Below are 27,970 nucleotides of genomic sequence, written 5' to 3'. Positions count from 1 at the left end.
ACCAGGTGCTGTGATTGGCCGCGCCGTGTACCTACAACTTGCTGTCACGAGCTGCGCTTGTCACGTGGCCGTGGCATACTGCACTCACGTGCGGCCTGTAGCGCCTGCCATTGGTGTCGCTCGCAGTGGAAACGACGCCGATGCATATCGGACCATAGTACGATCCGGGCGCGCGTGCGAGCGTTCTCAGGATGACGCAGTTTGGTCGAGGGAAGCATTCGGCGGCCCCGCGGTCTTCGAGGTGCGGGTAGTACACGTGAGAAGCACCAGCCTTGGTCACGCACGGCGTGATCCGAAAATGAGCGAGCCGCCAACAGTGAAGGGAATTGCCGAGGTAGCGCCGCGTTCGGATGCCACCGAAGGTAGGAGCAGCGTGCATGTTTTCTTCCGTCGCAATTTCGAAGCGCACAGCCGAAAACAGGGGCCGTATTCTGAGACGATCACTATCGGCGACAGTGTTACTTTGGTGAGATTTCACGAGATAGGCGCCGGGCGTCGGCGTCTATGAGCGACAATGTTTCCAGCCCGCCGTCTTAACACAATTGACACAGTCCATACCGCTGTGACCCGTGGGCGGCCGAATGCATAAAATCCAGTAAGAGTGAAATTCTCGTGAAATCTGGCAAGAGTGACAGCGTCGCCGAAAGCGATCGTCCCAGAATACGGTCCAGGTATAGTTGATTTAACCAAACCATTGGATTTTTGGTTCATTATAAATGGGTAATTGTTGAAATACACCAACTGATTAACTATTTCTAAATGAATCATGATTGACTGTAACCTTTAGGCAAACCCAGTATCCCACTCCTTCAGTGACACGGCAGAACAACCGAAAGAGGCTCCTCAGTCCAGTGGCATCGCATTGACGAGAGCTCTTGGGTTCGGCAAATCAATTGTTTGAGGCCCGTGTACTTAGATTTAGGTGCATGTTAAAGGACCCCAGGTGGTCGAAATTTCCGGCGCCCTCCACTACGGCGTCCCTCATAATCATATCGTGGTTATGGGACGTTAAACCCCAGATATTATTCTTATCGGCAAATCAACTGAAGAAGGGAGATCGTCTCGTCAAAATGCCGGTAGCCGACTGAGGCATCCCATTCACTTGCTATCCCGTATGTTATGTTCGCGCACGCGCCTTCCTATAATATAATACCTCGGATCCTGGTGTCTGTCTGATCCATCAAAAATAGCCATGAGCACGTAGGCACACCAACAGAAACACCATGGTTTTACAGTTGCTGACCAAGTCAAGGGTGAAAAAACATGCAAAGACGTTTCGGGACTCGTACGATTTTCTGTATTATACTCCCGAAACGTTTCTGCATGTTCTTTGACACTTTGTCAGTGGCCGCAACGTCGTCATCATCGTCCTGACCAGACGGTTTTCGTTGAACTGACTGTACCATGGTGTCAGCAGTAAAGAACAAATCAGCAACAGCAAAGATGGGCAATTGGCTGCCAGGAGCGGGGTTGATCTACAAATTAAATACTTCAGTCTTTATTTTGTACCCTAGCTGGTAAATGAGTGCAATTAAGCAGTGAAATATGTTGCCCTCTAATGAAGCGAGGAGTGCCAAAACGCATGTCGTCTGAGTTACCTGATGAATTGCTTTTTATAGGAGGCTTATCACCTAATTCAAGTGTTGCGGGATGCGCTGATATTAAAGCCCGGTATAGCTTAGAAATGCGCCGGTGTCTTGTCTTTCCTTTCTGTTTGCTTCTGAAGTGCGCGCAGTGATTTCGCTATCATGCAGACTACGCGCGGCAAGAAAGAATAGCGTTCCTTTGGACGCGCTGCAGCCAAAGCTCGTCTTAACCATCACGACATTAGAAATAGGACTGGCAAAAGTACAGCGGAACATCCGTAAAGGCCTGAACGGAAGTTATCCAAGATATACGAATAACATTATTCGTTCGGCTTGCTTCTTCTGCTTTTGAAACTGTTTTGTGCACGTCTTGTGGGAAGGCTGTCGTTGCCATACGGCATAAAAGACAGCGTATACATTCACGTATACATAGTCGTGTATTTGACATTCCACGTTCCCCGATATATACGCGTAGACAGTCTTCTCTTTCTCTCCTTGTGTGCGCCTTGTACTTCTTCCTCGTGTTTCCTCTTGTACGTGTTTAGTCGCCCAGTAAACTCATGCAGGACTATGGCTGCTAAAGTATACTACACGTAATTATGCGTCGTTATTGCGCCGTACACCGTTCCGTCCGCTGACAAGCGCGCACCATAACGGGCTTAAATCCATTCGGAAAAAGGTCAATACCGGGCCACGGGTCGTCCCTGTATTTCATTATTTTTTGGTTCGGTCCATGCTGACTTTACGCGGGAAACTTCGTCGGCTGGGTGTTGCACTGTTTCCTGGATCGGCCCACGTTTCTCTTACGTTCTTTTCTCTTTCTTTCTTTCATTTTTTTTGCCACGGACGGTTGAATGAACGCAAGGACTTGACGGATCGACTCACATCAAATGTACAAGAAAAAAATTTGGCTGCGTATCTGCGTGCTTCACTGCAAATGTCGTCGAAAGACGATAGTCTTCTGCCGGCCGTACTACATGAGCCCTCCTCCTCTACGCTGAATCGCCGCATCTGGCTCATAGCGTCGCATTTTCAGCGCAGCCTAAGAAACACTTTTTCAGCGTCGCCTAAAAAGCACTAGGGTCTTTCGAATTACGTATCTATGTATTTTCTAATAAAGGAACACATCGCCTGATACTGACGCATTGATGTTGCGCCTCAGATATGCGAAACATTTGCTTTTTGATCGACAATGTTCACAAGTATGGACGCCGTTACCAGTTCAAGATGGCTGGGCGTTCAGCAAGTGCTTAAACTTTGGCCGTGGGGCTGAATCGTGTGACAGACAGACATACAGACCAAAATTTCTGCTTTAAGTATCCCAAGAAAGACTATCGTCTTTAAAAAAACGCATCGGCGTACTGTCCATGGCTGCCATTTGTCGGACGTATGCAGCGGAAAAGCGTCCAGCGCGGTGGCATGCCGCAACGTCATCGCGCTGCCGACAGCTGATGGTTACGATGTCATCTCAGTGGTTGGCGGGCAGACCGGAGTATGCAGTAACAAACCGCAACAACCCGAAATTTTCCTTGCTCTGAGCGCAACGAAGATACTTTATGGCCTTCAGCGCAAAACACACGCATGCACGCACACCGCACAATTTTCCACGGAGAATTTGTGCCACGTGCAAGCGGAAGCGCAACAAAGCCAGTCAGCTAGAGAAATTCATTAGACCTGCCGGCGCCTTTTTGTGCATCAAAACGCGCAAATGAGAACTATACGAAAGTCTTTCAACATCTTAAGAATCAAATCTATATCCTAGAATTTTTATTCTTGCAATTAAATTCAAATAACGCCATCTGAGTTACACATAGAAGCCTACTGCTCATATGCGTATGTGCCAACGCAGTTTACAAGAGTTGGGAGTGTTGCAATAAATATGAAGTCAGCGTACTTTCAGAAACGTCTGGATAGACTCTTGCGATGTCAAGCTATGCAGTCAACAGCTTGTGGGTCTTTTTTACCGCTGTTCCTATACTGCTTTCTCTATCACTTTATCTTATCACTTTACGTTACACGTGCTGATGACATGCTTGATAACTAGGATGTTTCGTGCTAACTGCTTAATCTCATAGTCGATGGACCATTACTCACACTTAAATATATGATCATAGCGTCAGTGGTTGTAAATTAGGTCGTTCTTAAGGCCAATCAACTATAGGTCGTGTGATTAGGACAGGTGGCGTTACTTCCTCAAAAGAGCAGTTACTGGCATGAAAATGTGACCAAGCGGTTTGCTATACGTTGAAACAGTCACCAATGAATATGTGTATTGTAAAGGTATATGTTGAACACCCTTTACTAGAATGGTGTACAGCTATTTAGGAGATGACGCGACCGACAAATGAGGAGTTTTAACACTGGATTCTCGAGCTGTAAAGCTATTGTTCAGGCCGTGCGGAGTCACCAGTAAAACTACCATAATCGGCCTTCTTCATCTTCTGCTCGCTCCCCGAACACGTGAGCCGGGCTGCTATCGTCCTCCTCTTCTGTTTCGCTCCCAGAGCACGTGCGCCAATTTGTCCGGAGTGGGATGCAATAACTCTTATGAGCGAGAGAACAAGTACAGAAAAAAAGAGAGAAAGAAAAAGATAGAAACAAATAGAAAAAGCCATTCTAGGCGAAAAAGATCCCTTGGCGAGGCGGGATTCGAACCCGCGTACCCAGGATCCAAAGGCGAGCGTCGTAACCAAGCGGCTATCCAGCCATGCTATCAGAGCATAGCACATAGACTTTTATAGTATAGTATAGCAAGGGGGTGGGAAAGGGAATTGAGGGTGTGGAGGAAGGAAAGGAGGAGAGAGTAAAGCATAGCATAGAAAGATAGAATCAGAGAGAAAGGGCAGAAAGATAAAGAAATAGAATCAAAGAAATAAAGAAGCACAGCACAGAAAGAAAGAGAAATAGAGAGAAAGAAATAGAGAAAGCGAAGAAAGAGAACGAAATATAGAAAGAACGAGAAAGAGAAAGAAATAAACAGAGACGAAAAAGGCATAGAGAAAACACACATATGATAAAAAATGAAAGGAAGAAAGAAAGAGAGAGCAAAAAATTAATATAGAAACAAAGAAGGCCGCCTAGCTCCGCACTCCCTTCAGGTTTGGCACCACTAGTGCGATGCTGCCTTAATTTTTTTCTTCTCTAAAAGAGCCAAATCCAGAAAGCGAAACTGGGCTATGTTTCACGGGAACGTAAAGCACGCCTAAGTGTCTTTCGCTTTTAAAACATTTGTCATGAAAATGTGGGCTATTCCTGATTGTAGCAGGGTCTCAAAAAAGCAGTTTCGAATAAAGAGTGAGCGAAATCCTGCACTTGTTCGGATCAACCTGAGCCAGATCCACTAAACCAGCCCTGCGTCGACTATCGCAACTAAAATGACCAACATGGTCGCATCCAACCTGTTTCGTGTGTGACGTATATATAGTTGCTTTGATACCGTGCTTTCGCTTGACAATTACTTTTTCTTGGGCGAGTTGGTACTTACTGACGGATATGATAATGCAGGGCAAAACTCCAATAGAAATAGTAAGAGGCCGACTTTCCTACTTCTTTCTGCCTGTCACACTGATCCCGTTAATCGGGTTGGCAATCGCCGGGCAGATTCCAAGGGCTGGCGTCTCGGCCCTCCGAAAACGCACCACGAAAGCGCGGACAATTTAGAGTTGGTCCTTTTGGTGCGCCAGCGAACGCCGGTTGTGGTCAAAATACCGAGTCAGAGCCGAGAGTCGATAACACAAACGAAATATATTCTCAGTTAAGGCAATACAAATATCACAAACACATGCACACTCGGCTGGTACCAGTTACAACTTCACAATATAACTCAGATGGTGTTAACACAACGGAAACTAAACAGATCACACACTACAAATGCAATCGCATGCATTACAACTATTCAATGACAGTTAAAGTCCTGAATATACAATGGCGTATCCAGTCCACAATACTTGGACGGTAATCGAATGCTTCTCTTCAAGGAAACACTCACGCCAACTCCAGCGGTGTCTGTGGTTGTCCCTTCCGTCGACGTAACTTGTCACGGCTCACACGGCGTCGTCCTCCAATTCCTCCAAATCGACGATCGACTGACCGCACACCATCATAAACACGTCTTCTTTGGCTAACAGAGCCACACTCAGCATAACTTCACCATATCCCGTCCGACTGACTCACTCCCTCACTGACTTCTTCACTATATTGACTGAGTGGTCGTCGTCGCACCAGTCGCACGCTTTTATCTCCTCTCCCCATGCAGGGTTCTAAAAGCGTAGGGAGCGTTCTTCGGCGTGTAGTAAAGCCAAGGCTGGGGAAAGGGCGAGAGCTTTCTCGTAGGTTCGAATCGCGGCGGCGTCGCTCGGTGATGTGTCATGCTTCTCTTCCAGATGTTTCCAGGCTTTGCCGGGCGTTTGATCGCGTTGTCTGCGTCTGGCTCGAGTGAGTGAGGAGGATGCGGCGCGTCGGCGTCTTTTGATGCTTGTTTTTTAGGGGCGTAGCTCCTCTTAGTCTAACCTTGTCACGTCTCCGTTGTCCGGCGTAAACGGATCTCCCGTATGATGCAATAGATGACGCTGTCTAATAGAAGTACAAAATGATATTTTGGGAGAACTTCAGAATGGATTTCGAATCGACAGGCGGTTAGACGATAATCTGTTTGTTCTTACCCAGTGTATAGAAATATCTAAAATAGAAAACAGGCCCTTATACGTAGCTTATCTAGATATCACCGGGGCGTAAGGCAACGTTAATCAGGAAATTTTGTGGGATATATTGAAGGAAGCGGGCATAGGTGACGACTGTGTACAGCTTTTGAGGGAAATATACCGAGAAAATACAGTTTGTATAGAATGGGAAGGAATAAGTAGCAATGACAGCGTTGAAATTAGCAAGGGGCTGAGACAGGGATGTCCTTTGTCCCCGCTGTTATTCATGCTGTACATGGCGAGGATGGAAAAAGCGCTAGAAGGTAGCAACATTGGATTTAATTTGTCACACAAACAGGTCGGAGCGATGGTTGAGCAGAAGCTTCCAGGTCTATTTTATGCTGATGATATTGTCTTATTTGCGGACAATCAAGATGATATACAGCGACTGGCAGATATATGCGGAAGGGAGTGTGAGGCTCTAGGACTAGGATTTAGTGCAACAAAATGTGGATTGATGGTATTCAATGATCACGGGGACCATACGGTCTTAATACAGGGCCAAAAAATACCGAGGGTAAGCGAGTACAAGTACCTCGGAGTATGGGTAAATGAGGGGGATAGATATATGGAGGTACAAGAGAAAGCATCGGTAGCAAAGGGAAAGAGGAATGCTGCAATTATGAAGCGCAGAGCTTTATGGGGATACAATAGGTACGAGGTGCTTCGAGGCAACATCTAGTAACGTTGCTTCGAGGGCTGTGGAAGGGTGTGATGGTTCCGGGGCTTACATTTGGGAACTCAATGGTGTGCATGAAGTCAGAGGTGCAATCAGGAATGGATGTAAATCAAAGGACGGTGCGCTGCCTCGCGTTGGGCGCTCACGGGAAGACGACAAATGAGGCGGTAAAGGGTGATATAGGATGGACAGGCTTTGAAGTGAGGGAAGCTCAGAGCAAAATGAGATCCGAAGAGAGGCTGAGGAAAATGAAGAAGAGTAGATGGGCAGAGAAGGTTTTCAGGTATTTGTATAGAAAAAGCGTTGACACGCAGTGGAGAAAAAGAACTAGGAGGCTCACCAGTAAATATACGGCTGGCAGTGCGGGCGATATGGCAACAAGGAGCATTAAGCGGAAGGTCAGAGAGGCGGAGAGGACTTATTGGATGACAGCGATGGAAAAGAAGCCGGCTCTGAGTAACTACCGAAAAGGAAAAAACGAAATAAGGAGGGAAAGGTTTTATGATAATTCAAGGGGCAGCGCTTTACTGTTTGAAGCAAGGTCGGGCTGCCTTAGAACGCGTAGTTATAAAGCGAGATTCAGTAACGAAGAAGAACAATGTACATGCTGCGGGGGAACTAAGGAAACGATGGAACATGTACTGATTGAATGTGGCGATATTCACCCAGGTATACGTGTGGGCACGAGTCTACATGAAGCCTTGGGTTTTAGGGACAACAATGGAAAGCTGAACACGCCCGCGATAGAAATAAGTAAGAGACGGTTAGAGTATTGGTGGCAGAAACGTTTTCTGTTGTACGTATAGAAAAGTAGAGATAAAGTACAAAAATAAATAATTGGGGGGGGGGGGTCATTCTGCCTTAAGAGGCAGAGAGATGGACCGTGAATTTATATTTTTTGGTATAATAACATAGATTTAATCAATGTAGATAAGGCATTAGGACAACATGAAACAAGGAAGTTTTTTTTTCTTTCTTTTTTTTTCTCCTTCGAGCCTGGTGGCAGACATGTCACCGCCCCGTTATAAAGGGGACGCTCATAGCATCTATCCATCCATCCACATACAAACTGCAGTTCAGGGACGATATTCTAGATGGCGCTGTACACAATCTGTGTCTAGAGTCACTTGAAAAATTTCAGAGTATCGCATCTGTTTTCCGCGCGCCGCCGCCGACGCGATTGGCTTACTTGCATCACGTGACCTCTCGCCGCCATATCCCTTCCAAGCGCTTTGGGTGCAGGCGCGTTCAATGCAGAGCGTGGCCGGACATTTAGCAGTACCACGCTCCCCAGAAGTACTTCGTCGCTTTTTTTAAACACGTCATGCATGCAGGGCCGTAAGCAGACATTATTTTCGGGGGGAGGGGGGGGGGCACGGGCCCGGTGTGCCACCCCCTGGCTACGCCACTGCATGCAGATGCCAGAAGAGAGTAGCTCACCATCAATTGAACATTACTGGTGAGCTACTCTGGGAATCTCGTTTGCTATGTGGGAAAAATTAGTGTCAAAGAGCGCCGTTCTACGTGGCTGCATAGGGGGCCCGAACGAATTCACCCCCCTCGAATAACACTCCTTCCTGCAGTGAACTACACTAACTTTGCTGGAAAAGATCTTATGCGACAGGATACTTCACCTTTTCGGTTCGCTATGGCCAGCGATATTGAAAACTACATACCTCTTTATTTGCTCGGCTGTTTATATCTCGATCTGTTGAACAGATTACGCATGCCATCCGAGTTATAAGCATGTCACGCACGAGAGCGAAATCGAAGATTTATTTAACTGTTTACTGATATACTTTGAAGGCAATTGTGGCATGATCATTTGACATTGCACAAAACAGAAGCGTGGAACTCTGTTGATAAACTTGGTATAAGGCAATGTTATCAAGCGTATTTTTAAATTTGTTGCAAAAAAATGCTGCTAATGCTGCATTGCTCCGAGCGTACCCTTAAAATACTGTATAGGTAATGAGAAATGGTCACAGCAAAAAAAGAAAAAAGCAGTTCGCACGCATTGAGGGAGTCGATTTTATGCGAGCCCTAGGTCTATATACATACTGTGTTGCAGTAGTATGCGCTTGAAAAATTCCGGGATGTGCTATTTCTGATCGAAAGAACATAAAGCACCATGCCGAGGAAGTTTTAATAAGAGTGCATTATGAAAAAAAAAAGTGCAGCAGTGCAGAAACCGAACACCAGCTGTTTACGCGCTGGCAATGCCAAAAAAAAAAAAAAAATGAACTGTTTGTCGGAACATAGCAAAATATTTGCAAATTCATTGCAACGTTAGGAGTATTTAGGCGACAAGAAATAGGAAATGAAACAATTAAGTAGTGATGTCATTCATTCTTGATGGCCTATTTTCTACGTATCGCAAGATGCACCTTACCTACCGCACGTCGATTCGCCCGTGCGTTCGGCTGCTGGCGTTCCGAATCAAGACGTCGCGCACAACTTCCAATTACCGCACACACACACAACTTCTATTACACATATCAACCAGTTCAACAGCAAGCACGGTGCGCAAGCAAGCTATGTGTCAGCGATCAGTCGAAGGACGCAATGTTGAATGTTCTCGATGTTGTTCGATAACGTTATCGAGCGCAGTGAACCTGAACACCGACTGCAAAGCTAGCGCAAACAGTCAAGATTCACCAAATGTCGAAGTAAATGACATCTCGCACGATGTCATGCGCTAATGCAACTATGTTTACAGATCCGGACCTAGCGAACACACCCGGGCGTGACACAAAAAGAGACTAATGAAGCCATGAAGAGAGTTCGCGAGCACATGGCAACATTCGCCGTACGTTTCATTAGTTACACCGCTAACCGCGCAGTCGATCCATACCTGTCGATGACTCGAAATCACTCCTAATATCCTCTTGAAGAAACACACACACATAATGCCGTTCTGCAGAGCGTAACACGGCACTGAGGCTAAAAGATCGGTCACTTCTCAACACACGCTAGCAACGCGCCGGACGGTCTGGAAGGGACATGGCCGCCGCCACCCAATGTTGCCCGCGTGCAGCCTACCTTTGCGGTACTCTGATTTTCCAGTGACTCTATCTGTGTCGTCATCACCATTTCTCGTCTCATTTCCTAGATGGCGTTGGTACAATAGAATTGCGTGCAATATGGCGCTTGTGTCACTAGATGGCGCTGGAAGTGCCGCTGCTCTCCGATTGCCTGCTGCGCGGCCTGCGCGGGGAGCGAGCGCCTCTCTCATTCTCCTGGATCGTCGCCGTACGTGTCGGATCGTTCACAGAGCATGGACGATGCGCAGCGGCGGGCGCTCGCTCGGCGACAGCCAGGCGGATCCCGTGACAGTGCGCGCCAACATAGGCGTGCGCAGGGTTCCCCATTAGGGGGGGGGGGGGCGAAGGTTCATCGCAGCGCCCCCCACCCTACTAAGTCAATGTACGGGGCAGATTTTGCGCCCCCCTCTTAAGTGATTAGGGGGGGGCGGCCGCCCCCCCCTGCCCCCCTGTGCGCACGCCTATGCGCGCCAAGGACGCCGCTGCGAAACGGGCTCAACGAGAAGCGAATCCCGAGACCATGATTGCTTCAGGAGCTTCGCCCAAGCTCTTCATCATTCACCCATGGATATGCTGTAATTTTTTTTTCGTCGTTCGTGCTTCTTGGGCGAGCGGCTCGCGCCGTTCTGTCTCGCAGCCGTTTGAAAGCGGCCGCGCGCGCGCTTTATGGGCGCTCGTTTGTGACACTGCCTCTTAGTGTTTCTTTTCGAGTTTTGCGCAACAGTATACTGTCCTTCTTTCACTCCAAGACGGTATATCTGAAATAGAAGGCAACTGAAATGAAGATATTGGGCAGCGATCTATTCCTTGAAGAAGTGATCCTAAACGGCGTGGTTAGCAGCCATAGAATTTAGAATACTTGACGTTTTCTACCCATTATCTTGTGCCCTTCTATTTGCATATATCTGTCTCGCCACGTAGCACGAAACTGTTATTCCAATGTAATTAAGAAAATTAAAGTTTGTATAAATTTTGCATGACTGTCAAGATTACGGCATAATTACTGCGTCATCTAGGAAGCGTCTGGCAACATAGATGGCTTTGTAGTTACCTAGTTAAAAACACTGAGAAAGCCTCCCTGGTAAGTACCGGCTAAATTTAGGAGCTTGACTAGCTGCTGGCTTGTTAAGGGGTGCCGTGAAGGTAGTAAAACCTATGGGATGGGACAGAAAGGCAAGGAAGGGGAAAAAAAGAGAAAGGGTTAAAAAGTACAAAGGAAAAAAAAAACGCACACACACACTCAAGAATGGGAGTGTCATAGTCGTTCAGCGAGGCCGGTTGACCGCAGAAACTTCAGCGGCGTCTTCGTCGCTTTCTGGTTGGAACTTGGAAGCTCGAACGTTCCGGCACTGCGAAATTGGTTGCTCGGAAAGCGGCCGGTCATCGAGGCGCGCTAACGCTGCTGAGAGCTGTTGTCTCTGGGAGCTGTATAGTGACTGCTGCAGGCATAAAGGATGTGATGTTCTTTGGTGGTGTGTCTTTAAGGGGTATTCAGACGGGGGAGGAATGCTCGGGGGAGACGGGGGGGTTGCGTATCACGTGACCGCGACGTCACGGATTAGCGAGTGGGCGTGACCCCCCCGCGCCTCCTCGGAGGAGACGGGGACGTTTTCCCCGAAAGGACAAACGATCCCCATGCGGTGGGGGATGTGGCGGAATTTCGGGCTCTTGTTTGGCCACATTGTTGCACTTGCTCCTGCAGAGAGCGGCAGTGGGTGTCCAGTCTGCAGCTGGATGGTCGTCTGCAGCTCGTCAAACGGGTGGTGCAAGCCACCAGAGTAGTCTAGTAACACTGGTCTCCCCCTCCGTTTGCCTCGTCCGTGTGAGTGGGGGGCATTTGTGGAGACTTCTCCTCGCGAGCTGACGTCACTAGGCTCCGCCTTTACCCCCCGAGCATTTCTCCCCCGTCTGAATACCCCTTTAGGGGGGGGGGATAGGTTTGTCGTTCACACTTTAAAGGGGTATTCAGACGGGGGAGGAATGCTCGGGGGAGACGGGGGGTTGCGGATCACGTGACCGCGACGTCACGGATTAGCGAGTGGGCGTGACCCCCCCGCGCCTCCTCGGAGGAGACGGGGACGTTTTCCCCGAAAGGACAAACAATCCCCCGGCGGTGGGGGATGTGGCGGAATTTCTGGCTCTTGTTTGGCCACATTGTTGCACTTGCTCCTGCAGAGAGCGGCAGTGGGTGTCCAGTCTGCAGTTGGGGTCATCTGTAGCTGGGGTCATCGTCGTCAGCAGCTGGTGAAACGGGCGGTACAAGCCACAGGAGTAGTCTGGTAACACTGGTCTCCCCCTCCGTTCGCCCCGTCCGTGTGAGTGGGGGGCATTTGTGGCGACTTCTCCTCGCGAGTTGACGTCACAAGGCTCCGCCTTTACCCCCCGAGCATTTCTCCCCCGTCTGAATACCCCTTAACGAACTCTTACGATTCGCCGCACAAACTCCACTCTCATGTCATTCCTGTCCCGATGTTTCCCTACCCTTAGGCGTCGGCCAGATGACAACCTACTCAGTGGCCTTGATAATGACAACCGCCGCCCTCGGTGCTGGACTCCTGCATTTCCCTGCAGCCTACAATATCGCGGGAGGCATCCTCATGGCCACGGTCTTGCAGCTGGTAAGCGCTTCTGGATGCCTTATAGGGCGGGGTGAAGCTTAAACCGTTAAATTTTGGGGTATTGCGTGCCAAAATTGCGATCTGAATACGACATCAAAATGTGGTCGCCGCGGTCAGGATCGGATCCTCGAACTCAGCAGCTCAACGCCATAGCCACTGAACTTCCACGGTGGCCATATACGTAAGAGTCGCAAACAGTGGTCGAACAGGAAACGCTGTGGAGGGACGTTATAGAGCCAAACAAGGGGGAAAAGGTCTACTGCAGAACAAGTTGCAAACGTTTATTGCCTAAATATTTGCCCCCTCTGAGCAGCCATTGCCCTTGCGAAGACTAACTTTCTCGTTGACACATTGGCTCCAGTAACATGCCTCGTTCGACCCGTGTTGACCTCTTCATCTACGTCTTTCTGTAAAGCTATGCTTCCAACATAAAAACTGGCATAAAATAATTATATCTACGCTTTCAACATCGACGACAGAAGCGTTAGTTAATTAGCAGAGTAGTGCCAACTCGTTCTTAGACGCGTGCATGCCTACTGTATGTAGACAGACAGACAGACAAATAACTTTAATGAAGTCCTGAGGGACTAGCCGGCGAGGACTCGCTGGGGCCCCCACTGCAATAATAAATGCTACGCTCACTTCAACTGACCCGGTTGCAGCCAAATACGAATAGAATTACCATATCATTAAACCACTGTATTTACACACTGCGGTGGCATTGGTTAACGCATTGCGTCTTATTCCTGAGCAACGATTTCGCGGCTTTGATACTCTACCGCGGAGGCCCAATGCAATGGGGCAGAATAAAGTAATGTCCATGCACTGATATTTTTCAGTGCAATAAAGGATTTCAGGTGGTCGAAAGTGTGCCGGAGCACTTCACTGCTGCGTCTTTTACGAGCTGCAATTCAGCTGTACAAACGGGTCCACTGTTAAAGGGAACACTTGCGTGCAGGGCATGTTTGGATTTCGCTCTCTTGCAAAAACAGTGACTTAGATTTTCATAAGAATACTGGTGGTTGACAGTTCTACCTCTTTTTGACAGACTCGTCCAGTGCATGAACAATGTTTCCCTGTTCACTTGCTGCTAGAGGGCCAGCAAAAACAAAGGTGCTCATTGGAGTGATCCCTTTAACAGTGGACCGTACCAACACCACCTAGTGACCGTACTGTACAGCCTTATAGGCGTATAAACCTCCCCGATTGACACATACATTTGCACGCCACCTGAGAATGTGATGCACGCGGTTTCACGGGAAATCTGGCCTTTCCCGCTAGCATGTAGTACACAAGCCGAACGCCTTCGTTATTCGAGTTGGCTTCTGTACCGGGAGAGGTATGGCACGCAACTGATCCTCCACTTGTCGCGATGGGGCACCATGCCATTCGGTGGACTCCTGGTTAGCTCAGATAGTGGAGCGACCGCCCGGGAAAGGCGCTGTATTTTTCGTCAGCTAGGAAGCTTTCTTTCTACAAACGTGTCGATGACACTGTTTCCCTTTCATAAGATTTTGTGCACGAAGGACGCGCGTATTCCACGTGGCAGACACATGGGGCCTAGTCGGCCTCTCTCGCAACTCCCAAGTTCTTGGCAAGAATGATGACAAACCAAATCAATTTAACCTGATTTCCCCGTATAGCTTAGCTTTATTCCCCCTTGTCGGCGGCCACCATTTCCTTGAGGGCCCTATGTCCTGTGCCCTCCCTCTTATTTCTACGCACCATTGCTGCTGCCGCGAGGTAAACTTCACGACAGTTAGTAGTTTGGTTCTTCATTTCCCAGGAACATCAATAAATGCGCCCTTTCATCATGCGAGGACGAGTACCTAAGTACGAAGGGCACACAAAACTATATTTTGGCCGGCTGCAGGAACTGCGCACTTGTCAATATGCTATAGTTTATTTTGAGTTATACGCTTAGCCTGCATCCACACTTCACGCATCGTGTCTCCGTGCTGAGTCGCTGCCGTCCGTGAATTCTAGATCCTGGTGGTTTCCATCGGAGGTACTATTCTGACCTTGGCATTTTGTGCCGATGTCAAAAACGACCGCACTTATCAAGGCATCCTGCTGTCCATGTGTGGGTCGAAATGGCGCTACGCGTCGGCGGCGTCCGTCTTGTTGACCTGCTACGGCGTCTGCGTAACCTACCTGATAATCATTGGTGATCAATACGACCGCAGTAAGTATTTCCTATTTCCTTTTCCTGTTCGCCACGCAACCACACTTTGTCGAAAAATGACCAGTGAAGGCGTTGAAATACTCTCCATGTCGGGATGGGCACTATAGGGCGATGTCCCGATCACCCCAAGTACAAAAAGAGGAAAAAAATTATTGCTTTAACTGCAAAAAAAAACAAAAAATGAAGCGATTGTAAGGCTCCTCCAGGAACGTCTAACTATCCGTTTTTAATGTTGTGCTGCATACTATACTCTGTAACTATATCTACGCAAAAATGAAAAACTAACATATCAAACTGAAATCGTGCCGCGATACTCAACCATCTTGGGATTTCCCATGCAGTGGTCCCTGAAGGCGACTGACATCACAAACTCTTTGCAGACTTAACGTGCAGCACTTCATAAAAAGGAAAATCTTGTTTACGCCATCCAAGCTTTATCTCCCTTATTCAGCATGATCTGATCTATGGCTGGCGGTACATACGTCGAACATATATAGTCTGTGCGTTTGACAAAGAATTTGGAGGCACAAAGGAACAGGAAGGAAAAAGACGGGACTGGCACCAGTCCCGTCTTTTCCCTTCCTCTTCCTTTGTGCCTCCAAATTTTTGTCAAACCATGCAGCAACTAGCCAAAGAACGCGTTTTAGTCTGTGCATTTGTCTTTGTATTGTTTTGCGTGCTGCTTTCCTACTGACCCTTTTAAAGATAATTTACCACCTAGACTAATTACTGGCGATTTTAATTCCTCCTCTATCTAGTCTATTTTGCGCGGAGGGAGCATGGCGTGCGCACAGGGAGAGGGGGGGGGGGGGCATCTAGTTACCTAAGAGGGGGGCCGCACGGTCTGCCCCATCATTTGACTTAATTCCCCTTAAGGGGAACCCTGCGCATTTCCCTCTAACCACTACTTTTTTTAAAGGGGTGGTGCCACCAAATTTGTGGCTTGCGCGTTCTTTGCTGTAAACGTTTCCTATAGCTCCATGAAGCATGATGCACGCACCAAGATTCATGTATTCTGGCTAAATAATTTAATATCGCCTTTTGATGTAGACAACTTTCGGTTTCGGTTTCTGGGCGCCGAGGTTAGGCAGTGACGTAGAAGTGTAGGAGGCGTGGTCACGTGGCCACACAAGGCTGTGACGCACTTAGCCAGGAAGCGATCGAAACTCGGCGAGTGATGTAGCAACCGATGCTTTGCCGGTACTATAGTGAACTAGAATATATTCTAGTTCACTACAGCCGGTACGTACGTTGCGGAAGTGGCGAAGGTCCGGATGTCACTCACGTTACTACAGCAGACTTGGTGTGACGTCACTACAACTTTCGTTGGCCATCCTACAGGTCTGCGTCAGTGTTGGCGCGCTAGCGATGGGTTTCGGTCGGGAGAATGGGCATTTAGGTGCACTTTGGAAGTGAATTAAAATATATTCTAAACGTTTGCTGCGTCCGACCCTTCGTGTGGAATGTCCTTGCATACAGAGGAAACCCACAAAAGCCTCAAAATTTAATGGCACCACCCCTTTAACGCCTTTGGGGCTTGAGAGTATATAGTCTTGAGTTTTGTAGCCTTGAAGTGAATCAAATAAAAGGAAGAAGTGGCCTTACGCGGAATATGTTTCTTCAGCGTGAATGCGTGCTTGATGGTGCATTTATATTCCCGCCTGCTTCGTCAAGTGTTCGCTTCGCTTCATGGACCAGACTTCTGCCACACGTGGTACATGGCCCGGGAGTTCACCATCACGCTAACTGCTGTCGCCATCGTGCTGCCCCTGAGCATGCTCCAGCACATAGAGTTCCTCAAGTGCGCCAGGTACGCCCGACTTGTGCTTTTAAGCGAGATTCCAGCACTTTAATTCTCAATTGCGTCGTGTTTGGGCGTCAGTTATTTGTTGTTATATAGCAAGCAATTGAAAAATGAAACGTGGTCACTCTTAAAAACCCAGTTAAAAAGACAAGTTGCACAGCAATGTCCCGTTGCATATTTGAATGCGGCCTACTGTAAAAAGCTGTCACATTTTGCTTTTTTAACTTCTTTGTGCCCTCTCATGTTATTTAATGCGGCGAGCAAATCTTCGTAGTGTTGCTCTTTTCAGGTGTAAGTGAACCGTATTCGGTGCTAGAGTTATCAGCTATTACACATTTTGTACGTATTAGCTTGAGGTAACTAACGGGGAAATTTAGTATATATAGTCGTATACTTTCCTTAGGAGCCCCACGAGTTTCAACTAACTTGAACCAAACTTCAAAAGAGCGCTTTGAATGATATTATGAACGAGATCTATCGCTCGCAATAGACTTGAAAATCTCGAAGTATTTTTTTTTCTCGCGCAGTTGGTTTCGCGTGCACGCACGTGTTTGCTCAGCATTTGGATTTTGTGTGACTTCGAAATGTGAAGCAACGCCGCTGAATGTTTTCGCGATTTCGAGTGTTTTTTTATAGCAAACGATGGCCACTACGCCGGCTGCGTAGAAACGAAGCAACACTTGGCCGGTATGAGAATTTCGTACCTTGAAAAAAAAAAAAACGAAAGAAAAAGAAAAGCCTCTGGACTGCCTCTGTCGAATTGATGCGCTCAATTACGCCGTCATTTCCCTTCGAGGTGCAATTCGTGAAAATATCGCATCAAAGATTTTCAAATGTCAAGGGCGCACTCTCTAACGTAATTCTTACAGTTAGTTTCAAATTTTGTTTCCTGTATTCTTGAGAATTGTTAAAATGGCGTGTAGCAAACACCCTTGTGTCAAGCAGGAAATAATTATCTTTCAATCCATAAACTGAACATCACTGAAGTTCGCAAAAAAGGAAAGCTGTGTTTTCTTTAGCTTTTTTATATCCTATATCGAGCGATATAAAAGGACACACATATATTGGTTTCAAGGTATTCATTTAGAAGGTGTTTACAGCGCACACATGTTTAGGAAAAGGGACAGGCAGTGTGCTGCGTCAACATTAGTGAGCTGTAAATGCCTCCTAAATGGATGTTTACTCACCTTCCCGGGCTCCAACTCTTAAACGCTCGCAAGGGTGCGAACGGCGATACAAAAATACCCGGCATAAGATCGTTTGCTAAGGCAATTGTAAACAAAAAGAGCTTGTTCTTACAAGTTAACACGTCAGATTCGAATTCGCACATCCCGAGTAATCGTTGCTTAAAAACAAATTCCACGTTTCCTCTCACGAGTCTCATATCGAGCTGACCCAGTGTGTACACACGACCATGTTTACATGCGTGTCTGCATGAGGGCTGAGGGCGTGTCTTGTAGGCAAGTTGACTGAACCACCTCCTAGCATTTAAATGGACCCGACGATCGGATTCCTGTAAGCGCAGAATCTAGTACAACATTTAGTTCACGTGACGCACTCGATAATTTTCGTGCTGTGCGCCTCTGCCATCGGTATCCTCGCGCGCGGTTGCACTTTCTATAACAACTGCGCTACACATTACAGCAGCCTGGGCTTAGTGGCCGTGCTCTACCCTTGCGTCTTGACGGGCATCGCGTACTTCACCGAACCTCGGCCGGACGATTTGTACATCAAGGTGTGGTACGTACTCGGGGAACATTTTTTTTTTTTTTTTGCAGACACCCCTCACTATCGCACTTTTTTTTTCGTGTGGGGTAAATGAATACTCAACTCATACACCTCTTTCGTTCTTCAGGCCAACAAGCGTACGTGACGTTTTTCTCAGCACTCCCGTGTTTTGCTTCGCCTACCAGGTGAGTCATTGTTGCAAGTTAGCGCTGGTGGACTGTTACCAAGATTCTTTTGTCGAACGTGTACTGCAAGATGGTGCCGCAAGAGTTGATGTCGTCTCTTGCTAGTGCACACGCGCTTTCATATTTTTTTTAAGGGAATCTTCAACACTTTTTTGAGCATTGTCAGAAAATGCTGCCGATCGAACTTGCGAGCCGAACATTATAGCGCAGCACGCGGGCAGGGATTTACACTTAATTCTCAAACTCATCTAGAGATCGCCCGCTCTTCTCTCGACGTATGATGCCATAAACCCAAAGACCACGGCCATTTGCTGATTTGAGCATCGTTCGAAGAAAAAGAAAAGTGCTCAAGGTCATGACGCGCGCTGACGAGTGTACGTAGCTTTCAGCGTGCTCGCTGGTACGACCTGTAACTCCGCTCGTACTTGACGGATTCTAAATATTTTTGCGGCAGTCTATTCGTGAGGCAATAAACTCCTTGAAGGAAGCAATTCTATGATTACTTGGAAAAGTGTTGCAGGGCCCCTTCAGGCTCTGTTTTGCATGCCTTATGAAGTACTTGAGAAAAAAAGTGCATGAACGCCGCAGACATTCTGTGGCGTTCATGCCCAACATCGATAGAGATACTGCCGTATCACTATTCCCAAAAGTTATCAGGATGCGGAAACTACCGAAAAGGTGCCGATGTGGAGAGATGGAGAGAGAGTAGTTTATTCGAGGTCGGCCTCGGCTACAGTTTGCCCTGGCCTCTCCACGAGGGAAGGAGGGCGGGGAAGAAAGAAAGCCATGAATGGCGATTATGAGGTAAGGAGGTGCACATATACAAGTCCACGCTGTGGCAACTCCTGGCTGTATGAACAGCGTGCGGCTTATACCTAACTCCAGGCTGCTTTCTTATTTTATCAACTTCCATACATGTCTTATGCATTTCAAAAACTCTCGTCTTTTATTTTCTGAAAAAGAAGCACATCATTAGTATTCCTAGTGACAGTCGACATAACTTCCACATATCGACTAGGTTACGGCTCACTGCAGCTACGTTGCGAGTAACAGGTGGCTGACACGACACCTGATGTCGATTAGTCATGTAGGTCGTCGCTCTAAATTCAAACTGGTGTATACAGTATTTAATTACTGAACAAGTGTTTCCTCAGAAGACCTCTCATATCGATCGGTCCAGACTGCATGTGAGTGAAACTAACAAAAACAGCTTCATTATATGACACGGTTGGCCGATACAGCGCTCCAAACCCATGGATAGAAAATCTCGGGTTTTACGTCCCAAAACCACGATATGTTTATGCAGCACGCAGTTGTGGCCAACTCCGGATTTTTTTGTACCGCCAAACCCATGTAGAGACAAAAGATACCGAAGTAATCTGCTTCCCGCTCTCCAGGCTCCAGAGGTGTTTTGATGTGACAGAAATATTGTAGTATGCCAACAAGGCCTTCCAAAGGCTCCTGTCAGGCTTCTTGTTTTGTTTTGAGACGTCCTTTTCTTTTTGAATGCTGCCTGCTACCTCTAATTCGGTCCCGATTGCACCATGCGCGGACTCTGTTAGTTACGGTGCTATTTAGTGTGCGTTGATTATAGCTTCGTACCTTTATTTACTGTGTGAGCAACACAGGTAAATAAACGTATAGTAAAGGTAAACTGAAGGTTGCCTCTGATGCGAGAGGTAACGAAAGGAAGAAAAAGGAGTGATATTGAGTTAGGGCGGTCGACTAGACTTCTTGGGAATTCCCGATCTTAGGTTTACTGACTTTTATCGTCGTCCCTGTTTTTCGTCTGCGCTGTAAATCAGAGATCATGATATTGAGTATCTTACTTTCATCCTATTTGTTTAGGAGCATAAAGTGTGTGCCCACGCGCCCAATTAAAGACGAAAGCTGTTGGGATAGAGTCACTGGAAAAATTTCAGAGTATCGCATCTGTTTTCCGCGCGCCGCCGCCGACGCGATTGGCTTACTCGCATCACGTGACCTTTCGCCGCCATATCCCTTCCAAGCGCTTTGGGTGCAGGCGCGTTCAATGCAGAGTGTGGCCAGACATTTATCAGTACCACGGTCCCCGGAAGTACTTCGTCGCTTTTTTAAACGCGTCATGCAGACGGGGGCGTAAGCAGACATTTTTTTCGGGGGGGGGGGGGGGGCACCTCCTCGATCTGAAGTGGGGGCCTGGCAGGCAGATATGGTCGAGTGTCATTTCGTGCTATGTATGCCACGGGGAAAAAAAATTTGGGGGGGGGGGGCACGGGCCCGGTGTGCCACCCCCTGGCTACGCCACTGCATGCAGATGCCAGAAGAGAGTAGCTCACCATCAATCGAATGTTACTGATGAGCTACTCTGGGAATCTCGTTTGCCGTGTGGGAAAAATTTATGTCAAAGAGCGCCGTTCTACGTGGCTACATAGTTGGCCTTAACGAATTCGCCCCCCTCGAATAACACTCCTTTCTGCAGTGAACTACACTAAGTTTGCTGAAAAAACCTTATGCGACAGGATACTTCACTTTTTCGGTTCGCTATGGTCAGCGATATTGAAAACTACATACCCTTCTATTTGCTCGGCTGTTTATATCTCGATCTGTTGAACAGATTAGGCATGCTATCCGAGTTATGCGCGTGTCACGCACGAGAGCGAAATCGAAGATTTATTAAAATAATAACTGTTTACTGGTATACCTTGAAGGCAATTGTGGCATGATCATTTAGCATTGCACAAAACAGAAGCGTGGAAATCTGTTGATAAACTTGGTATAAGGCAACCTTATCAAGCGTATTCTTTAAATTTGTTGCAAAAAAAATGCTGCTAATGCTGCATTGCGCCGACCGTACGCTTAAAATACTGTATAGTTGGTGAGAAATGGTCACAGCAAAAAAAAAAAAAAAACGCAGATTCCACGCATTGAGGGAGTCGATCGATTTTATGCGAGCCCTATAGGTCTATATACATACTGTGTTGCAGTAGCATGCGCTTTAAAAATTCCGGGATGCGCTATTTCTGATCAAAAGAACATAAAGCACCGTGCCGAGGAAGTTTTAATAAGAGCGCATTATGAAAAAAAAAAGTGCAGAAGTGCAGAAACCGAACCCCAGCTGTTTACGCGCTGGCAACGCCAAAAAAAAAAAAAAACTGTTTGTCGGAACAGAGCGAAATATTTGCAAATTCATTGCAACGTTGAGAATATTAAGGAGACAAGAAATAGGAAATGAAATAATTAAGTAGTGATCTCAATCATTTTTGATGGCCTTCTACGCATCGCAAGATAAGATGCACCTTACCTACCGCACGCCGATTCACCCGTGCGTTCGGCTGCTGGCGTTCCGAATCAAGACGTCGCGCACAACTTCCAATTACCGTACACACACAACTTCTATTACACATATCAACCAGTTGAACAGCAAGCACGGTGCGCAAGCAAGCTATGCTTCAGCGATCAGTCGAAGGAGGCAATGTTGAATGTTCTCTATGTTCGATAACGTTCTCGAGTGCAGTGAACCTGAACACAGACTGCAAAGCTAGCGAAAAGAGTCAAGATTCACCAAATGCCGAAGTAAATGGCATCTCGCACGATGTCACTGCGCTAGTGCAACTATGTTTACAGCCCCGGACCTAGCGAACACGCCCGGGCGTGACACGAAAAGAGACCGATGAAGCCATGAAGAGAGTTCGCGAGCACATGGCAACATTCGCCGTACGTTTCATTAGTTACACCGCTAACCGCGCAGTCGATCCATACCTGTCGATGACTCGAAATCACTTCTAATATCCTCTTGAAGAAACACACACACATAATGCCGTTCTGGCGAGCGTAACACGGCACTTAGGCTAAAAGATCGGTCACTTCTCAACACACGCTAGCAACTCGCCGGACGGTCTGGAAGGGACATGGCCGCCGCCACCCAATGTTGCCCGCGTGCAGCCTACCTTTGCGGTACTCTGATTTTCCAGTGACTCTATGTTGGGACGCTTTGCAGAGCCACGAGGTGGTGATTTCAGCCTACGCAGCCATGCGCCAGCGCTCGATGTGGAACATGGCTCAGGCGATCGCAATCTGCACGGCCATCCTCTTCGTCATCTACTCCACGGTGGGCTGCTTCGGCTACCTGACCTACGGTGCATCCGTGCGGCCTGATATCATGGAGATGTTCGACGCCACACAGGCTTGGGTGCTCATCGGCCTGCTGGCGCTCATCTTCAAGATGGCCGTCACCTACCCGCTGCCGGCGCTTTGTGCAAGGTTGTCGTTCGCCACCCAGTGGCTCTCCTGATATGCTGTGCATTGCAGATGCGCGCCTAAGGTCACTGGAATAGAAATTATGTTTATTTTCAGCACGCATATCACTAGGTTGCAGCCTTAAAGAAGGCAAGTCCGCTTGTCGAAACGTCGGCTCCAGCACACACACCCTGTTTACGAATTTTTCATCGCGAGCTTCCCTTTCCCCCTAACTTCTGCCTCTTTTTAAGGGGAGGAGGGCGGGGAGGGGGCTGGCTTTGGCGTCGTGCTGGGGGCCGCATAATACTGCCTTGCGGGCCGCAGGTTGCCGACCCCTGGTTTGAGCTAAATGTTACAAAAAGAGTTAAAATAGCGGCCGAAGACATGTTGCATTACCCTTACATGTAAGGGAGTGTGGATTTGTAATATGTTAGCCGAATTGGATATCAATTTAGAGACATGGTGAAGAGTAAGGCGTCAGTCGTCATCCTAGTATTCGTTTGCAGGTGCAGTTAAAATATTTTCCAATAGATCAAGGATATCGAGGAAGCATATCATATACGATTAGGGCAACCATAACGAACGTAACTTGGTGTTTTGCCTTCTTCGTAATTATTGTGCCGTTGTTTCACGAACGGATTCTTGGCTGGCATAGGAAAGTGCCACTAACCGTGTATTGATGAGGAATTCTCTCATAGGAAATGTGGCTGCAGCCAATGTTCCCACAGTGGGACAACCAGTGACTAAAGCAAGTGCACCCTTAATTATTGACACGTTGGTCACAGTCGCATTCCCTGTTCGAAGATTTCTTATCACTTCAAGGCTCCATCTTCCCCCAAACTGGCGTCAAATTGCGGCACGCGAGCAGCTTGGCTCGCAAACATGCGTCCGTTGTGCGCTGAGGCTCATTTCTCCATACCGTGCGTATGAGCATTTTCTATTAACTGTTAACAAGGGATAAAGCAGGAAATTGTATAAGCATGTTTTCACCATTTGTTATAAAAATACCCGAAAGAGCAGATGAATACATTACACATAAATGGCCCTAAACAATGGCCAGAGCTGACAAAAATAGCTCTGTGCTGTTAACAGCCCACGGCTGATAAAAATAATAATAATAGAAAAGACTATACTTTATCTCTCCGTTCAGCACTACCAAAGCTACGGGGTGTAAGCAAGCGACATGCTTGCGCTGCAAAATATAGTTCCAGATATAATTTCCTTACAATTCGCAGGGTTGAGACATTTGCGCTTGTTTAGCACGTGTTACATCGCACCATTGAGTGATATGTTTATTCTTCATCGCATTTACATCGGATTTCTTTAATTGTTGTATCAGTAACCGCCGGTAACTGTGGTTACAAATCAACATGGCAGCGCCCATGCAAACACGACCACCCGCTTCGATCCGAAGTTTTGCTTGTTGCTTGCCCACAGCGCTGACAGCAAGAAATAAATGGCGAAATGAGCCATCGCTTTGCGCCATCTCATGACGAGGACAAAGCAGCAGGCACATTTGGTCGTCATTGGTGAGATCAGCCTTTTGTTTAGCCACGCCTGCTAAGCCTAACGTGCCGAGAATTTGATAACGGTTCATGAAAATAGCGCAATATAGTCACGAATAACACATTGCTGTCGAAGCGTCAGGACATGAATCTAAAGCAAATACAAGCGTCAGTTTGGAACTTACGGGCCACAAAGCGCACGACGACGACGTGATAAATTCCAGGCGGACGGCATCAGCGTCCGTGAGTTCAGCCATGTTCTTTTTTTTTTTTTTTGCCATCCGTTCGCTTTACACGCACAACGCGGGCGCACAGACGCCATGGGGACGCTGAGCAGACAACGCGGCGCGGATGAATACATCGCGAGAGATTTTCGTCCTCCCTATTGGCTAAGGGGCCCTGTAGCCTCCATAGTGCTGAAGGGAACTTCTGAGATGGAGTATAGATGTGTTTGCAGCATGTATAAACAGAAAGAGAACAGGAAATTAACATATTGAAAGTAGACGCGATATTACCAATGGTTTTTCATTTAAATGGAAGTGCTAAAGGAAAGGGGCGTTCTATATTCACTTCGTGGTGTTAGTAAGCTGATGCTGGCTGCGCCGTTTGGTTGAAGGTTTCCGTACATGTTTCTATATGTAGAAACTAGCTGGCGCCAACATAAACCACTACATTGACTCACTCGTTTCATTTATTCTCTCGTTTCATTTATTCCACTTTCGCTATGTAATATATTCGCAACTTGCTTTAAAAATACATATCATGCAACAGTCGAACAAAGGGCCCTTTATTACCCTTTCCCCTCCGTCTATCGATTCTCTGTGAAAAGTGTCTTCCAAACTGGTTTACATGACCTGGCTCGGTAAAAACGTGTAGTAATAACGTTAACAACAAAGCGTAATCTCATTTCTGGAACATTTTTTTTATGCTTCACTTGAAGAGTATGGGATATCTCAACCAAACACGCTCTATAAAAGTTACTTGTATTCAGTATAACCTACGGTTGTTGGCACGTTCATTTGCGACACCTACAGTTGTCCGCAGGTTTCCAAAATGCAATACATGCACTGAAGGAATATGGTAAGCATCTGCGTGCTCTTATAATATTTGTCTCCGGAGGAAAACTTGACGGTTACCTGAATTCAGTTCTCGGAATATTACAATATAGTTAAGCCTAGAAATTCGTTTTCCTGCGTTGTATCGCGTGCAAGGTAGAAAAACAATTCTTTGAAGCGCGTAATCAGCAACCAGCACAGCCAGGATTTTATTTCGAGAAGGGGGGAGGGGGGGAATCTGCCCTTCCTATATGTATGCTCATATATATGCACACAAAGTGTAAAATTTCGATGGGGTGAGTGTTTTGTTACCTCCCCCTCCCCGCTATACGTATACAACGTGCGGGGGTAGAATTTGAAGCAGACCTGGCATAAAAGTCATTGCCACACTGCGAAGTTGTTTCAGACAAGCGCCTTCCGCAAGTATCAACTTCGTACCGTTCTAATTGTGATAACAAGCATCGCCTACGTTAAGAATATGTGCGTGAATTTAGCTTCCCGCAGCATTTTTCTACCATACGATCAAATGTGGCCTCATTATGTACAGCGGTGCCCTAACGGGAAGTATTACAGAGACGCGTGAATACTGGTTACCGTATTGTTTGAATAAAGCCAACGAATGACGTTTTGCGCAATATTCCTTCCAGGGATGCAATCGAGGAGTTGTACCTGGAGCTGCGCGGAGGTCCACCCGAAAACCGGAAGGAAATGCACGCCCGCAAGACGAAGCTCAGCCTCGCCTGGTTCGCCAGCACCGTGGGTGTAGCCATATTGCCTTTGGACATCGGTGTGGCCATCAAGTTCCTTGGATGCCTGGCCGCGCTCAACGTATTTGTGTTTCCCGGTACGCCCGGGCCATGCAATGACTTGCCGCGAAGAAAAAGATGCAGCGCTGTAGCTGTTGGGTCGTGGCGATACAGTTATCCATTATGCTAACGAGTCTCGAGTCACGAATATTGCCCAAACCCAAAATGAGCTTACTTTGTGCCACAGAGCAGAGACATAGCCCCCCCCCCCCCCCCCCCCCCTCTCTCTCTCCTTTAATGTAGGTACATCGGAATTTAAGTCCGTATTATTGTACACTGTAATCTTCGTGAATGGCAGAAGCTTTGCGAACCGCACATGTATATTCCGCGTGTATTTTCTTTTCCTGGAAAACTCAAAGAAGAGCATTGCAACCCGCCTCGGTGGTCTAGTGGTTAAGGTGCTCGACTGCTGGCCCGCAGGTCGCGGGATCGAAACCCAGCCGCGGCGGCCGCATTTTCGATGGAGGCGGAAATGCTAGAGGTCCGTGTACCTAGGTTTAAGTGCACGTCAAAAAACCCCAGGTGGTCAAAATTTCCGGAGCCCTCCACTACGGCGTCTCTCATAAGCATATCGTGGGTTTGGGACGTTAAACCCCAACAATTATTATTATTATTAAGAGCAATTCAGTGTAAAAATTGTTCGCAACGAAGACAGGCGATAAGCATTTGTAGATGAGGACTCGCGCTGAAACTGGGGAATTGAGGCTACGCAATACGCAAGCCGTATCAAGTTGCTGTAGGAACGCCGAGACTACAGGATCTCTTTGTATTTCCGTAACTCAGTATCCGGCGAAATAAAGTGGCGCTCCGTGTATTGACCCCCACCCCCTGCCCCTAGAAAGAAAGCAAAAAAAAAAAAACTCATTTACACAGATTGGTTCGTCTTTTCGATGCAGTGCTTAGGCTAAGTTTCATTCCTTGCAGGAGTTCTCTCCTCCACCTGTTCCCTATAGTGCAATGTATGCAGTGCATGGTTATCTTCCGTTTTGCTACACGTCCCTTCGTAGGCCCTGTGCCTGCTCTGACGACAGACCTCGCTCTGTTTCCGCTTTTAGGCATGTGCCTCCTGGGCTACACCCAGCTGAAGGGTGCCTCGACCACCTACCTGCACTGGCACATGCTTTTCGGCGCCCTCATGGTGTTTGTGGGGGCCGTCCTATTCGTCGTGGTTTTGCTGCATGTCGTGCTCGTCGATCTCGTCTCCGGACACGCCAACCACCTCTGCTCCTGACAGCGACCAGTCGACATATTTCTCCTCTGCTATATCTACGCTATAACAATTTGGAGGTGCGCGTTGGAGTTCTCTATTTATAAGCCGGTGTGTGTCTGAATGTAGTGCCGAAATAAACACGCTTTGTCGTGTCTGCGGTGCGAATGTGATGCGGTTATATATGTATATACGCGGTCAGAGAGGTTTTCTTTTTATTACTTTACGCCTCACCATTACGAATGTACATAGTGCCTGAACGACCGCATTTCGAGATACGCCATTGTTGGGAATTATTTCTCCCCCAGATGAACATACGAGATTCTCTAGGACAGCAGAAAGCTGCATGGGGTGAATTACCTTCGGCATCGAATTTGCGCATTCCTACTGCTGTCAGCCTCACACGCAAATATATATATATATATATATATATATATATATATATATATATATATATATATATATATATATATATATATATATATATATATATATATATATATATATATATATATATATTATTAGGGATGGGCGAATATTCGGGCGTTTCGAATATTCGAACGCATATTAAAGTGTTCGAATTCCCTTCGATACGAATTTAGATTATTCGAAATGAACAAATATATGTATACATTTGACAGCACATAACC

At 47.2% G+C, this 27,970-nt stretch overlaps 1 protein-coding gene across 2 annotated transcripts; it reads left to right on the top strand.

The window, feature by feature from the left end:
* Window positions 1-264: 264 nt before the first annotated feature.
* Window positions 265-27,411, top strand: LOC119382227 (putative sodium-coupled neutral amino acid transporter 7). Of its 2 annotated transcripts, none has more exons than XM_049412089.1 (9): window positions 265-362; window positions 12,497-12,627; window positions 14,614-14,812; window positions 16,511-16,622; window positions 18,261-18,356; window positions 18,472-18,529; window positions 22,509-22,771; window positions 25,955-26,151; window positions 27,169-27,411. In XM_049412089.1, exons 1-9 carry the CDS (start codon window positions 299-301, stop codon window positions 27,342-27,344), a joined length of 1,296 nt encoding a protein of 431 aa, XP_049268046.1. In that variant the 5' UTR covers window positions 265-298; the 3' UTR covers window positions 27,345-27,411. The 2 variants fall into 2 exon arrangements, with proteins under 2 accessions (XP_049268046.1, XP_037505869.1); XM_037649941.2 differs by having other exon boundaries at window positions 16,487-16,622.
* The last annotated feature ends 559 nt before the right edge of the window (window positions 27,412-27,970 follow it).

The sequence above is a fragment of the Rhipicephalus sanguineus genome, chromosome 1 (genome assembly GCF_013339695.2).
Source record: "Rhipicephalus sanguineus isolate Rsan-2018 chromosome 1, BIME_Rsan_1.4, whole genome shotgun sequence".
Classification (NCBI taxonomy): domain Eukaryota; kingdom Metazoa; phylum Arthropoda; class Arachnida; order Ixodida; family Ixodidae; genus Rhipicephalus; species Rhipicephalus sanguineus.
The sequence above is the reverse complement of the archived record's forward strand: the minus strand, read 5'-3'. Positions and strand labels throughout refer to the sequence as shown.